This window comes from Rana temporaria, chromosome 2, assembly GCF_905171775.1.
Source record: "Rana temporaria chromosome 2, aRanTem1.1, whole genome shotgun sequence".
Lineage (NCBI taxonomy): Eukaryota > Metazoa > Chordata > Amphibia > Anura > Ranidae > Rana > Rana temporaria.
This window is the reverse complement of record NC_053490.1, coordinates 483,621,205-483,635,393: the sequence shown is the minus strand read 5'-3', so window position 1 is coordinate 483,635,393 and position 14,189 is coordinate 483,621,205. Positions and strand designations below refer to the sequence as shown.

The 14,189-nt window shown below is 38.1% G+C and overlaps 1 protein-coding gene across 21 annotated transcripts in view; it reads left to right on the top strand.

The window, feature by feature from the left end:
- The window catches only part of ROBO2 (roundabout guidance receptor 2), a 1,260,761-nt gene that overhangs the window by 1,130,966 nt on the left and 115,606 nt on the right, over positions 1-14,189 (top strand). For all 21 annotated transcript variants that reach the window (XM_040338780.1, XM_040338787.1, XM_040338783.1 and 18 more), the window contains 4 exons: positions 3,553-3,758; positions 5,876-5,957; positions 6,045-6,210; positions 12,613-12,779. In XM_040338780.1, the coding sequence (XP_040194714.1) occupies positions 3,553-3,758; positions 5,876-5,957; positions 6,045-6,210; positions 12,613-12,779 (621 nt within the window). The remainder of the gene's footprint in view (positions 1-3,552; positions 3,759-5,875; positions 5,958-6,044; positions 6,211-12,612; positions 12,780-14,189) is intronic.

Below are 14,189 nucleotides of genomic sequence, written 5' to 3'. Positions count from 1 at the left end.
AACACCTATACTAATCACCCTATAAAAGAAAGATCTGTATACTCACCTAATCTCAGGGCACTCTGGTCTGGTCACGTGATCCCCTGGCACTAGCTACAGGGGAAAGTAAAAAGCAATCTGACAACAGCTGAAATGCCTGGGTGTTGACATCACCCATTGGCCTAACATAAGCCATCCATTGTTGGTGCTTCTTCCTCTCCCCTGTAGCCAGTGTTAGCTGAGAAAGAAGAGACAACAATGTGACCTGACAGGAGTTGTCTGAGAATAGTTAAGTATATATATCTTTCTTTTATTTTCTGTATGCGAAGTCACATTTTGTCTAATTTAATTATAAACATTTAAATAACTCTGCATAATGTTAGCAGCTTACTTGCAAATCCGGTTGGATAAGTTGAAAAAATACGTGTTTAGATCTCCATTAATTGTATTGTGTGATTTGACCCTTTTCTTTGTTTAGTCTTCTGTTTTTACATTATTCTTTGGAAAGCCTATTTACCACTTCTATGTCTTGTTATTTTGGTTATGGTAAACAGTGTTTTCCAGGGACAAATATGTAGATTAAAAAATAAAATGTTTAATGCAAGCCCCTTACGCCACAAGGAACCTTTTTAAGGCATAGTACATCTGTAAAAGGATGATATGCAAAACATTTCATTGACATCATCCAAACTTTGCATTTTAGATGTTGGAGAACGGATTCATAGAGAAATCTAAAGATTGTGGGGTTGATTTACTAAAACTGGTGCAGTTGTGCATAGCAGCCAATCACATTCTAACTTCAGCTTGTTCAGTTAAGCTTTGACAAAAAACAACAACCTGGAAGCTGATTGGTTACCATACACAACTGCACCAGATTGTGCACTCTCCAATGTTAGTAAATTAACCCCCTTGGTTGAACAACAATTATACTTTTGTAAGCACACCCAAAATAAGAAAAGTTTATAGCTTCTCTCTGTTAATATAAGTCAAAATTTGTAATAAAATATTTCAAAGTGGTGCATGCATTTATATCAGTCACATCACATATTCCATAATAAAGATATGTATTATGTCCCGTGCCTCGAAATAGTCACATTTATATGAATTCCTCTACTTAGATATTGCTGCTTGGTAGCTTTCCTTAGCTATAGTATACTTGCTGATTATCACCAGAATCTTCTTTATTTTAACTGCCTTAGGGTCTCAGTGAGGATGTATTAGGAGTTATTTGATCATGGTTCATTCATTGGAAGCTTGGCAGAGTTCTTCCCTATTGTTCTGCTGATGAACAAAGTCCAGATCAGTAAACTAAAATCTTAAATTCTAGTTCTCTTTGTCAGCTCACCCCTTGGAACATTTTGCAATCTGATTCTCTTTCAGTCAACCATTTTTTTCTCTCTTGCTGAGACCAAAAACATGCACTTAACAATAGGGTTGATTGAATCAAGTGAATCCCAGATTAACCACCTTTGATTTTCATGAATATTTGCATTGCAATTTGACTGAACTGCAGAGAATTATGCAATTTAATAGTCCAGGCAAATATTATTCTAGAATTTAAGACATAACAATACTTTTTGAAGCCAACTGCCCTCCTTCCCCTATTTCCATTCCATGTGTTTTGCCTACTACTGACCTCAGATCATCTTATGACTTTCTGCACTGGCTTCCACCTATGCTAGACCTTCATTGAGCCAGCAAGCTAACACATGTTGTGCATGCTTGGCTTTTCTCTGCTTTAATGGAGAAGCTGTCTACTTGCAGATTTTAGGGACATTGCTTCTTCATTAGAACGTACTGCAAAAAGCCACACATGCATAGTATTCCAACTTTCCAACTCACTGAAGATGACTAAAAAACTGCTAATGTGAGCTGTGGCCGGCTGAGGAAGATGCTTAACTGGTCAGTAGTAGGACATAGTAAAGGGATGCAGGAGGCAAAGTGGACAATCAACCTCAATGTGGATTGGACAAATCTACATGTATTATGTTTATGAGAATAAAAATAAAAAGTGCAATTCTTAAATTTCTTAATTCACCTGGTTTGATAAACCACTTCAATCATCACTAATAATATAGAACATATTTATAAAAATAATTCATTATATAATAATTCAAATTGATCTCCATGTAATGCCAGAACCATGACTATTGAGACTTGTTTTCCTCAGTTTCCATCAAAATACCATCAGTGTTTTTTTTTTAAATCTACACTAAGTACATTTTGGGATTGATTTACTAAAAGCAAATAGGTCATTCACTTTGCAAGGGAATTTTCCTGTAGGCTTTGCTGTCTTGTATCTTTTAATCATGTGCAAGCAACAATACTTTTTTTTTTCCTTGTGTGTGATTTGTCATTCTTTGCAAAATGAAAGTTTACCATATGCACCAAGCTAAGGGAAAATTCCCATTTAAAGTGAACAGGCTATTTGTGTTTGATAAATCAACCTCATGTATATAAAGATTAAGGATTAGCTGTACATTTTAGGAAAATCATGTTAAAAGCAGTGCAATTACAACAGTGACACCTTCAGGCTATAATATGAACTAACTAGCTGCCCGTAGTAGAAGCAGCCATGTGGAAGGGGCCATTTTGTAAGGTTAATAAGTGTGTCCAAGAAAGCTGTCTGTCATATGATGAAGGGATCAGTGACTTCACTGGCACAGAATTATAGTCCAGATCTGTCCCCTTATTCTAAGAAATGACAAAACAAAGCAATCAGAGTAAACTGTCACGGCTGTTACTTAGTTTACAAAAAAATTATGGCTGTCCTGTTTGGTGCTTTTAGAGAGTTTTTTTCTTTATAGTTGTTGCTTGATCTTAGATATTCTTACAAATTATACTGTATACATTATGACACACATTTGATCAAGCAGTGAACCTTAACTATAATTAATGGTCTATAAAATGGTCTTTATATATACAGAAAATAGATTGTAAGTCAACACTACATTCTAGATATTAACACAGAAAAAAAATTGAAGGCTCCTGAGATGATACCTGACTGGCCCACTTTAAATGGCAGTATGGAAGTTCACACCTGACTGCAACCTCTAAGTGTTCATTTAACCTCTGACCTGAATGTCACAGAAGCCTGGAACGATGTAAGATGCCGAAGAGCCCTGTAGCTGAGTGTTCTTCCTGGCGAAAAATACTTTTAATCTGTTATTGATCTGTCTCATTTAATGCATTATGGAATAACCATTTAGGTAGTTAAAATAAATGACATGTGTTATCGAAAAATATGCAAATGAGCAGAGATTTTTGCCATAAAGCTAATAGCCCGCTCAGTTTTCTAATTTATGCTTTCATAAAAGTAACATAAAGGGCATGATGTAACAACAATGGTAGCTCACATTCCAACCCTATCAATGTACAGGTAAATGTCAACTACAGCAACAAATAAGATGTTGCCTTTGAACGTTTAACCATCATTGGCTGGAATTTAAACTGGACCTGCAATAACTGTTGGGGTTTTTAATTATGCTATACCTTCTTTAGCTGGTTTATATGATATCCTTGTTATGTATATTCTGCCTCTTTTTATTACCTTTTTCTTCTGCTTTATTTTAGTGTTAACGGATAGACCACCACCAATAATCCTTCAAGGTCCAGCCAATCAGACATTGGCAGTTGATGGTACGGCGCTTTTGAAATGCAAAGCCACGGGCGAGCCCATGCCAGTTATCAGCTGGCTAAAAGAAGGATTTAATTTTATGGGAAGAGATACAAGACTATCTATTGTTGATCAAGGATCCTTGCAGATTAAATCTTTAAAGGTTAGCAATAATTTATATGCAAATATTTTCTGTTCAACTATATGTACAGTACTGTGTGTATCTTAAAGTGTCACTAATTGCATTTTTTTTGTACGCTTTGGATATAGTGGAGAGGGATTGGAGTACCTTGTCAGGTTTCATTCCTGTTTGTGCCCCCAACAGGGAGATCAATGTTCTCTAATTCTCTAATATAATTTACTATTATAATCAAAAGTGAAAGCAAAGGAAATTCCCAAATTTTGGGTTGATATCTGAACAGCAATAGAGGGAAAATAAAGTGACACTTTAAGTAAATTTCTGACATGTGCATGTGCATAAATGACTGGGCTAATATTAACAGGTGGCCTAAAGCATGGGTGCTCAACCTGTGGCCTTCCAGCTGTTGCGAAGCTACAAGTCCCATGAGACATTGCAAGCCACTGTCAGTTACAAGCATGACTCCCAAAGACAGAGGCATGATGGGACTTTTAGTTCTGCAACAGCTGAGGGGGCCACAAGTTGAGTACCCATGGCCTAAAGGGTCAAATCTAGCTATATAATTGATGTATACAAATCCTTAGGTGTAGTATATTATATGATCTAATTGTTTTATTTATTTACAATTTTTTCTTATATTTATATAGGATTTTTGTTATAGTTCTTGCTAGGGTATGTGAGTGAACACTGGTGAGGAAGTGCGCGTATTGCATACATTTCCCTTCAGGTTCATATACACTATAGGGTTAATGATTAGAGTAACCATTTGAAAGCTTTTATCGATTTATCAGAAACTGAAACATTGGTTATGGAAGAACTAATTGTTTAACTGAATTATTTTGATTATTATTTATAATCAGATTTTATGTTATTGTCTAAACATGCTCTAATAGGTAATATTAGGTATTGCTTTAATATATGGTCATTCATTAGACATAATTAATATATACAGTATTGCAAAAAAACTACTTATAGAAAAAGGCTGTGCTCTTGTACATCCAGATACTCAGTATTTCACTGTCTCATTCATACACTGGTTACAGTGGAAAGTGCTTTAAACTTCATGTCTGTCACTGTCTTTCAGTGACCATAAATTAATTATTAACTTCCACTGAGCAAAATGGAATGTATTAAAAAATGAATGTCAGCATTCCCTGAGTAAACAATTTAGCCTCCCACTTCATGCTGAAGGCAAGCACTGGCCACAAAGGTTAATGCATTTTTATTGTACTGCTGGATTAAATAGTGCGCATGAATAGGCAAGGTCCCCAGGAGTTGTTGGAAAATCAGCCAGTCAAGGTAGGAGCTCAGTGATCCCGAGCCAACTCCTGGAACGTAAGCGACTTCTGTCCGCAGTGTTCTCTGGCGAAGTGGCTTAGACAAGGAAAGAGATTGCACTGATATTCAGGGATTTAGAAAGGTTGTCTTTAAAATCTCAGTGTAGGCTGTGAGTCATTCTCCAAAAGACTGCTTACATATAGCTGTAAATGGAGTTATGCCACCTGTCTATCTCTCAAGGAGAACTTTCACCCATTATTTCCCAGTAGCCCTCCTACATTTTTGTTAGTGCTGTCCAGAGCAACTTTAAGAGATAATGGTGATCACAAAGACTTCTATTGCTGTTATCTATTCCATTAAAAAAAATAGAAAGGGTAATGTAGATATGTACTACCTCTGCACCTCTGCACAACAAGGCACATGTTAAGGACAGCCATATCTTTAGAAAGGACAGCATAGGTTCACATTATTGTGACGTGCATTCTGTGTGTAGACGGCCCAGTCATTTCAATGGGCTACCTACACACAGAAACATGGAAAAGTTGTCCCTGGCGCTTTTTTTAATTGCGCTGCATCAAACCACTTGGCGGTTTGAAACCATGCTGTTTGGCATGCATGAAAATGTGCCGCAGTTGCCAATGTGTGGCGGTGCCATTAACAATTAATGGCACCCCCGCATGTCTGCTAAAGTGCAGCAAATTTTTCTGCAGATTGAGAACACAATATTTCCCCACCTGTAGATATAGTATGTTAACCTAGCCTTATTAACAAATTACACGTACCCCCTGCTGTCATTTTTATAGAACCTTCAATACAATATTATGGAAACTTCTGCTGATTATAATTGTAAATTTTTTACTTAGGCTGCCGATTCTGGCACTTACACTTGTGTGGCCACAAGTTCTAGCGGAGAGACAAATTGGAGTTCGGTACTGGAAGTAACAGGTAAGTAGTGTACACATGCTAGCACAGGGCCTTGTAATTGTAGCCTTTCTTTAAGTGTATAACCCTGATCTCTATGCTTACCACTAGAATCTGCTGGTGCCACTGTCAGCAAGAATTTTGATATCAATGATTTGCCCGGATCGCCGTCAAAGCCTCAGGTTACGGATGTCAGCAAGAACAGCGTCACTTTGTCATGGCAGCCGGGCACACCAGGGGTCCTGCCTGTGACATCATATATAATTGAAGCTTTCAGGTAAGACAGCTTCCAACAGGGAGCCTTCACGTTAATTATTCTGTTTTTAAATGACAGAAAAATCACATGTGATTAATAATAATGATCCCTTTAGCTTCCAATTAGCATTTGCATCTTTTTAGATTGTAAGCTTTCAGGAGCAGGGCCCTACTAATCCTCTTGTATTGACTCATATTGTAACAGTACAGTCTCCCTTTACTTGCACTGTACAGACTGTTGGGGCTATATAAATCCTGAATAATAATAATAGTCCATTTGCTGTAGTAACTATCGTTGGCAGCTAAATGTGATTATCAATTTACTACTGTTGTCAGTCATAGCTGAAACCGAACAATGATCTAATTAATACAATTATTTTGATTGATTTGCTAAAGGCAAATGCTGTTTACTCTGTACGGAAAGTTGTTGTTTGTAGGGGATTTGTCTGAGAGCTTAATGAATGAAAGCATAACCAATCACTTGCAAAGAAAATAAAAAAGCTGTATTTTTGCTTGCATCTGATTGGATGAGTCACCAGAGCTTCACCACATTCACTAAACTCTGGGGCACATTTTCTTGCAAAGTAAACAGCCTATTTGCTTTTAGTAACAGTGTAGGTTTGTATCAGGATAGTGTGAATACCTTTTTCTTTTTTTTAAGACCAATATGTAGGTATGTATGAGAGACATAGGGCCAGATTCACAGCGGAGATACTCCGTCGTATCTCATATACTCCGTCGTATCTCATATACTCCGTCGTATCTCATATACTCCGTCGTATCTCATATATTCTGTCGTATCTCTCAGAGTATCTATGCGACTGATTCATAGAATCAGTTACGCATAGTTATCCCTTAGATCCGACAGGTGTAATTGTTTTACACTGTCGGATCTTAGGATGCAATACCGCGGCAGCCGCTGGGGGGAGTTTGCGTCGTAAACCAGCGCCGGGTATGCAAATTAGTAGTTACGGCGATCCACGACGGTTTTTCGCGTTCGCTACGTCGCTGCTAGTCTAATTTCCCGTCGCAAAGTTAGTCGTCGTTTTAGGTGGCCTAACTTTACACAGCACACGTATGTGCTGTTTAAAGTATGGCCGTTGTTCCCGCGTCGAAATTAAAAAAAATGTGTCTTGCGTAAAACGTCCGGGAATACGAAAGTACGCTACGCACGTCGCACGTCGTCGCCGTTCAAAAAAATTACGTCACTTCGCGCAAAGCACGGCGGGAATTTCAAAACAGAGCATGCACAGCAGGTCAGGCACGGCAGCGCGCCTAATTTAAATGGCACACGCCCCTTTGAATTACGCGGGCTTACGCTGGAGGCTGCCAGCGTAAGTTTTCACGCAAGTGCTTGGTGAATCAGGCACTTGCGATGAAAACTTGCGGCGGTGTAACGTATCTACTATACGTTACGCCGCCGCAATTCTACGTGAATCTGGCCCATATTTACCATCAGTATAAGAATGGCATTTTTTACATTAGAAGTCCTGTTAGTGGCCCCAATTTTCCAATGTTAAGAAAGCAGATAGAACTGTCCTGCAGCATTGCTCTTTTACTTGTCAGACCAACAGGAGTTTGCTTTGTCACTGCTCACTCTCTGAGCAAGATTCTGTAGTGCTTGAGCCAACTAAGCGATGCTGTGGGAGCAGGTGCATGTTCTGAGGGTTACCTAATGTTTTATGGGTCTAAGTGTGATTAGGCTGTGGAATATTCTACCACATGGTGTGTTTTCTTATATTAAAGGACAATATAGGAATGTTTAGAACCTGGTCATTAATCCGAGTACTTTAGTGAGGTCAGTGAGTTTTTCTTTACCATCAGGCAAAGTTTGTCACATACCCAGCTGTCAATGAATTGACTTGAGAGCCTCCTTTATGCTTTCCGTCCTATAACCAATGAATTTGGTGACATGGTGTAGCAGAACAAGGGTGGTATAGGTTCAGAAGCAGCAGGCGATCTGAAGACAGTCTGAATACTGATGAAATGCTAAAGATTCTTCAACTTAATCTAGTTCAGAAGACTGGTATGAAGGTTAGCTACTGAAACCCACAGGTGCAGGAAGCAGAGACATAATCAGGATGAGTAGAAGTCAGCCAGGCAGCAGAGATATCAATTTGGAAAGTAGAAGCCAGGCCAGAGTCCAAGCCGAGGTCAGTATAAGAAGTCATGAAACTGCACACAAAATGCAAACTCATCAGTCATCAGTGGAAGACCTGGATATAGCAAAGTCAAGAGGCTGGGTCAAACACAGAAGAACAAGGGTCAAGTTGAGTCATAGGAGCTGATGACCACTCTGTAACCAGTAACTGTAAGTTGTGCTGTACTTAAACTGGTTCCTTCCTGCGACAGAGTGGCTTTGCAGTTCAGGGAGGACATCCATTGACATCTTTCCACATGCACGCTTCCTCCTGCGGGCCCCCTGGGGCATGCATCAGGCGCGGACTGTGACCCTGTGTCCTTTGGACAATTACAGATTGCAGTAAAGGTCCAATCACAGCAGCCCTTTACTAAATGACCAGCTGTGTCCAATCTCAGCTGGTAACATATAAACAGATTTGCTGGTTATCAGCATTCCTTTCCTCACATGCTGTCTCTGTGTGAGGAAAGGAGAGCAGATAACTAGCAAATCTGACAGGGCACAATGAGTACGTTGTTTACACTGATAATCAGGGCATTAATCATTAGTGCCCTGATTATCAGTGCAGCCTGATCAGTGCCAGTCACTACCTATCAGTGCAGCTTATCAGTGCACATCAGTGTGGCCTCGTCAGTACCTCCTTATCAGTGCCCATCAGTGCAGCTTATCAGTTCCCATCAGTGCCTCCTAATTAGTGCAGCCTAAATGGTGCCCATCAGTTCACTTTAGTGCAGCCTCATCAGCGCACATCAGTGAAGAAGAAAATGTACTTATTTTTTAACAGAATCTAAGATTTTTTTTTTTTTTTTCAAATTTTTCAGTCATTTTTTGTTTGTTTAGCAAACCCAATTAAAAACTCGGTGGTGATTAAATATCACCAAAACAAAGCTCTATCTTTTTTTAAAAACATATAAAACATATAAAAATATAATTTGGGTACAGTGTTGCATTACTGCGCAATTATCATTTAAAGTGCAACAGCACTGAAATCTGAAAATTGGCCTGGGCAGGAAGGGGGTGAAAATGGCCAGTATTGAAGTGGTTAAATAGGGCACTTGGTGCCAAAGCCAGTACCAGACATGCATGTTCATTCACACTTATGCACACATGTTTGAGTGTGGGAACAAACACACACAAATGAGATGCCAGAATGGCAGGACCTGGCCAGTGACCATTTAAGTAGAGGTATTTTTGTTCTGATATATATATATATTTTTTTTTTTTGGAGTGTCACTTAGTGCTGTGAGCAACCAGGCAATAAAGTGAGTTTTTGTTTGTTGAAGCCCTTCTCCTGGTCAGGTAGTTGCTGTAGTAATCCATCTTCTTCTTATTATGGTAATGGTTATTTAATACTTCCGTAACCACGGAGCGTCTCCGTGACATTCTGACAGATGCTTCATTCTTGGATACATATACTGTTAACTTAGGAGAACAGTACACGCACTGCTGCCTGTATGCAGTAGACATTAGCAATTTAGCATGAATCAACAGTAGATCGAGACTTCTTAATGATTCTCCTGATAGGTGTGCTTGTAAAACTATTTTTATTTCAGTGGTTCCTCCCTAATGCAGTTTTAAAGAAAAAATTGAATATAATTTTTATATTTAGACATTACAGACCATTTTTGTAAGTATAAGTAAAAAGATAGATAGATAGATAGATTGGTCGATTGATCCAATAGCACAGGAGGTCCAGTACTGTTATGCTGATATGAAAGCGATTGGTGTGTTTATATATATATATATATATATATATATATATATATACACACAGACACTCCTAAATCATTCTTTATTCCTGAGAAATAATAAAGTTTTGAGGCATATATGACTACCTGGCCATTAATAAGTGATGGCATGGTTGTAAAGCAGGTGCAGATAGCTAGTCTGTCACTACATGGCTCTGTCCCAAATTAGTGTTGTAATAGGAAATTGTGTAATTGGGTGTCAGGTCCCCTTTTAGACAAAGCCTTCCTGTAGGCATGTAGTGGGTGAAGTTTCTGCCCATATAAATTCCAGGGTGGGTGAAGCCTTAGGTGAAACGAAGCATGGGAGACAAACACCCTACAGCCATGTAGATGTAGTCAGCCACTGAAAAGGCCCTGACCTGTGCCAAAGGCCCAGTGAGATAGGTTAACCCCTTGAAGAGCCAGCTGTAGTTACCTTGACTCAAAACGTGGTCTATGAGGATTGGAAACAGGATGTAAAAGACCTTTTAGGCCAGGCTGACTTGAGTACTAGCCACTGAGATTGAAAGTGACATCTGGGAGTGTACCCGACTGGGTGGAGCTATGGAGTGGGACATAGAAAGAGTGACTGGTATACTACAAAAGGCATCTTGTTAATTTTGGTTGACAGGGCAGGATTCTTCACCTCGATTTGAATACAGCAGAATGCTACAGATTTAGTATACAGGGAGATGGGTCCAAACACTGTAGTGCTTCCAAGGTGAGGAGATGCTAAGGGAAGATGGCTTATGAATGATTTGCAATGTTCAGCTTTCACAAATGTTATAGCTTGTCCATTTTTGTGTATAGTGATATATGCTGAAGAAATCTGTCAGTATGTCTATGTGATATGATATGTCACTACCATCTTTGAAGAACATCACTAAAGTTATAGTGTGGTGTGTGGACATTCCTTTTTTCAAGAATTTAAAGGCTAATGGCCAGGGAAAATATCCTTCTTGTGTGGACTTTCCTTTCTTTACAAATTTAAAGGCTAATGGCCAGGGATGTCATGAGAGGGAGATTGTCGTGGGAGCGAGCAAGGAGTAGGCACAATATACACAAGCAGTGGGGTAGCAGCTTTGGGCAATTTAGCTCCAACATTTGGCCATGGTCATTCAACAAAGTGATCTGCTGACCATCTTATTTTTACAATTAGAGAATGTGCGAGATGGAGGGATAGCCTTGTTCAGTTTGGAACTTGAAGGCTATACTGAAATGTTAACTCTGCTGTTTTCCTTCTCTAAACTAAAATCTTATTTAGTGCTGACCGTGCCTGTGTAATTAGTCATCATAGACCTGTATATAAACATTTAGAGATGTTCCAACAACAGTCCTGTTCATTTCTATAGAGGTTTATTGGGTCAGTGGAGAAGAGAATACCGTCATGGGGACTGGGGGAGTAATGCTAAGATAAATAAACACATGAGAGGGGAGCTCTACAGGGCGCTAGGGAGGACTACATAGGTTTTTACTGTGTCACCTTGTTCTATGCAGTGGCCTTAAATCAAAGCCTTTGCCATTAGATCCAATGTATCATTTGAGTTTGACTTGCCTACTATATAGAATATTCTGTTGGCACACAGCTGTTAATAAGTGATAGAGCTGAGTAGCAGTTATACTTGATTTCATGGTACCTGTCACATGTACTGTATGTCCTCTGCAGTGTAACCCTCAAACATTAAAGTGCAGGTATAGCTAAAGCTTTATATATATATATATATATATATATATATATATATATATATATATATATATATATATATATATATAATTATTTTTTTGTTTTTGTTATTATAGCGTGGGGAAGATTTAGACGCTTAATCACATATTCATTGCTACATGTGTCCCCTATGGGGACATATATGCTCTCTTTGGTCCTGGAGGCTATTTTCACCAAGACAAAAAATAGTGGGAAATTCTAAATTTTTGAGCTGTCATTAAACAGGGTAAATGGGGAATAATGTTCCAGAAAAGCTGTCCAATTGGGATATTACTTACTTTGTAGAGATTTCCTATAACGTTGTGTTGCATCCCTGAGCAGTAGATGAAGGAAAATCTCTCCAAAGGGACGCAGACAGCAAAAAATAAAATACAAATCCTGAAAAGTGTGTTTAAACCATGGCCTACTCCACCTTTAAATAAAACAGAAAGACTTTCAGTTTTATATATTGTAACTATGTCCTTGTGCAAGCAAATATTGTTTCACCCAAGGACATTGCAGTAGAATTACAGTGGTCACAAGTGGAGGTATTACCTATTGTAGTTAATCAGAGGCATGACTGTGCTGCTCAAGAGAAGTGAAGTGTGTTTGTGTTTGCCCACAGTAATCCTTCCAATTCTAGCCAGAGCAGATTACAATATGGTAGAGATAATATGAGTAGCCCATCTGTGCAGGTCTTTATTTTACTTTCTGCTATATGGATAAAGTGAAGTGATCTGTACATCAGTTGCCTCTTCATATGTCTTCATCTCTACATCACATGCTTCAGTATCTGTAATGCCCATACATTTTCTAACACTGATTAAAGGTTTCTGATATTTTTATTTTCTGCAGCCAATCTGTCAGCAATAGTTGGCAGACAGTGGCAAATCATGTGAAGACCACGCTGTACACGGTGAAAGGCCTGAGACCCAACACAATATATCTTTTCATGGTGAGAGCAATCAATGCTGAAGGCCTAAGTGATCCCAGCCCGATGTCAGACCCAGTGCGAACACAAGGTAATGTGGCTTAATATGTTGTCATAGTATATCAGACTGGCAGTTACATTAGTTGATTCTAGAATACATTAGATAGGAACTCTATATGTCAACAGAGGACCTATGACAACCAGCAAGATTTGAAAAGGTACAGTACGTGGGGACAGGATAACAGCAAACTGGGGGGAAAAGTAAAAAAAAAAATGGAAACATAGATGTATACAATATATTCAGAAAATAAAGAACACAAAGCAAATCTGATCGGTATGAAGATGTAAATATCCTTGATCCTCCTGTGGAAAAAGATCTGTGATCTAGGAAACGTGCTGAGGATTTTATACTGCCCTCTCTTAGTGATTTTTAGTATGATCAAGAGAATGTTGATCAGTGATATATAATTGCTTGATACAGGTAGTTGTTACAATGTAAAATGACTGTATTATGGCATATTAACCGCTCTTTTTTTAAATGGCATGGTCCTAAGGAATAACACACTTTTATATATTCTTATTATATTAACATCTGTTTTAAAAACAAAATATATATATTTTTTTTAAAAGTCTTTTTAACGTATTGTACCCTTTAAAGTCCTACTTTTTTTAAAATTTGATTATGATTTTTAATCCATACAACCTCATTAATTAATATAAATAGGGTAGGTGGAAAATATTATAAAAGTAGTACTTCTAAGGAACTCATGGAAGAGCATATATATATATATATAATATATATATATATATATATATCAGCCTTCTATAAAGCCTCCTATAAAGCTCAGCATGTGTGCAAAATCTCCAAGGCAACAGATGCATTGACACTTTTTCCAGGCTAATAAATAAAATTAACTTAATTTGCTTAAATGGCAAATGCAGTGGTTTGCTAATGATACTAGAGGGTCATTCTGGAAAATGAGAACATTGGCTGATAAGTGTACAAAGGATGCACTTGTCAATGAAGCTGACGTGACCATTGATTGAATCTATATCATGAAGTTATGAGGTATAGATTGAATTTTAAATGTATTCCATTTCCCTCTTCCCTTGTCTTAAGGATACTATGTGTATCCAATCACATTATTGCTGTTTTAGTCGTTTCTTGGTCTCTACTGTGTTTAACATGGCTTGTGCCCTTCCAATCAACAGAACATAGGTATTAGCGATGTTACTTGCATAGTATATTTTAATAATGAGTCATATGGCATAAAATAGAGTATGGTTAAAGTAAGAGAATAAATAAAATGAAAGAAAGTGTATAAAGCAATGTAGGATATGGTTAAGACCACTGTCAGTTTTTTTTTTTCTTGCTGTCTCTGTCCTGTCAGGGAGATGTCCCTTCACTTCCTGCCCCAAAGACATTCAGAGAGAGTTGTCACTTGACGTGATTTCTGCATTAGAAGATATACAATACCTTCACTTATGTTTCTGTAACAGC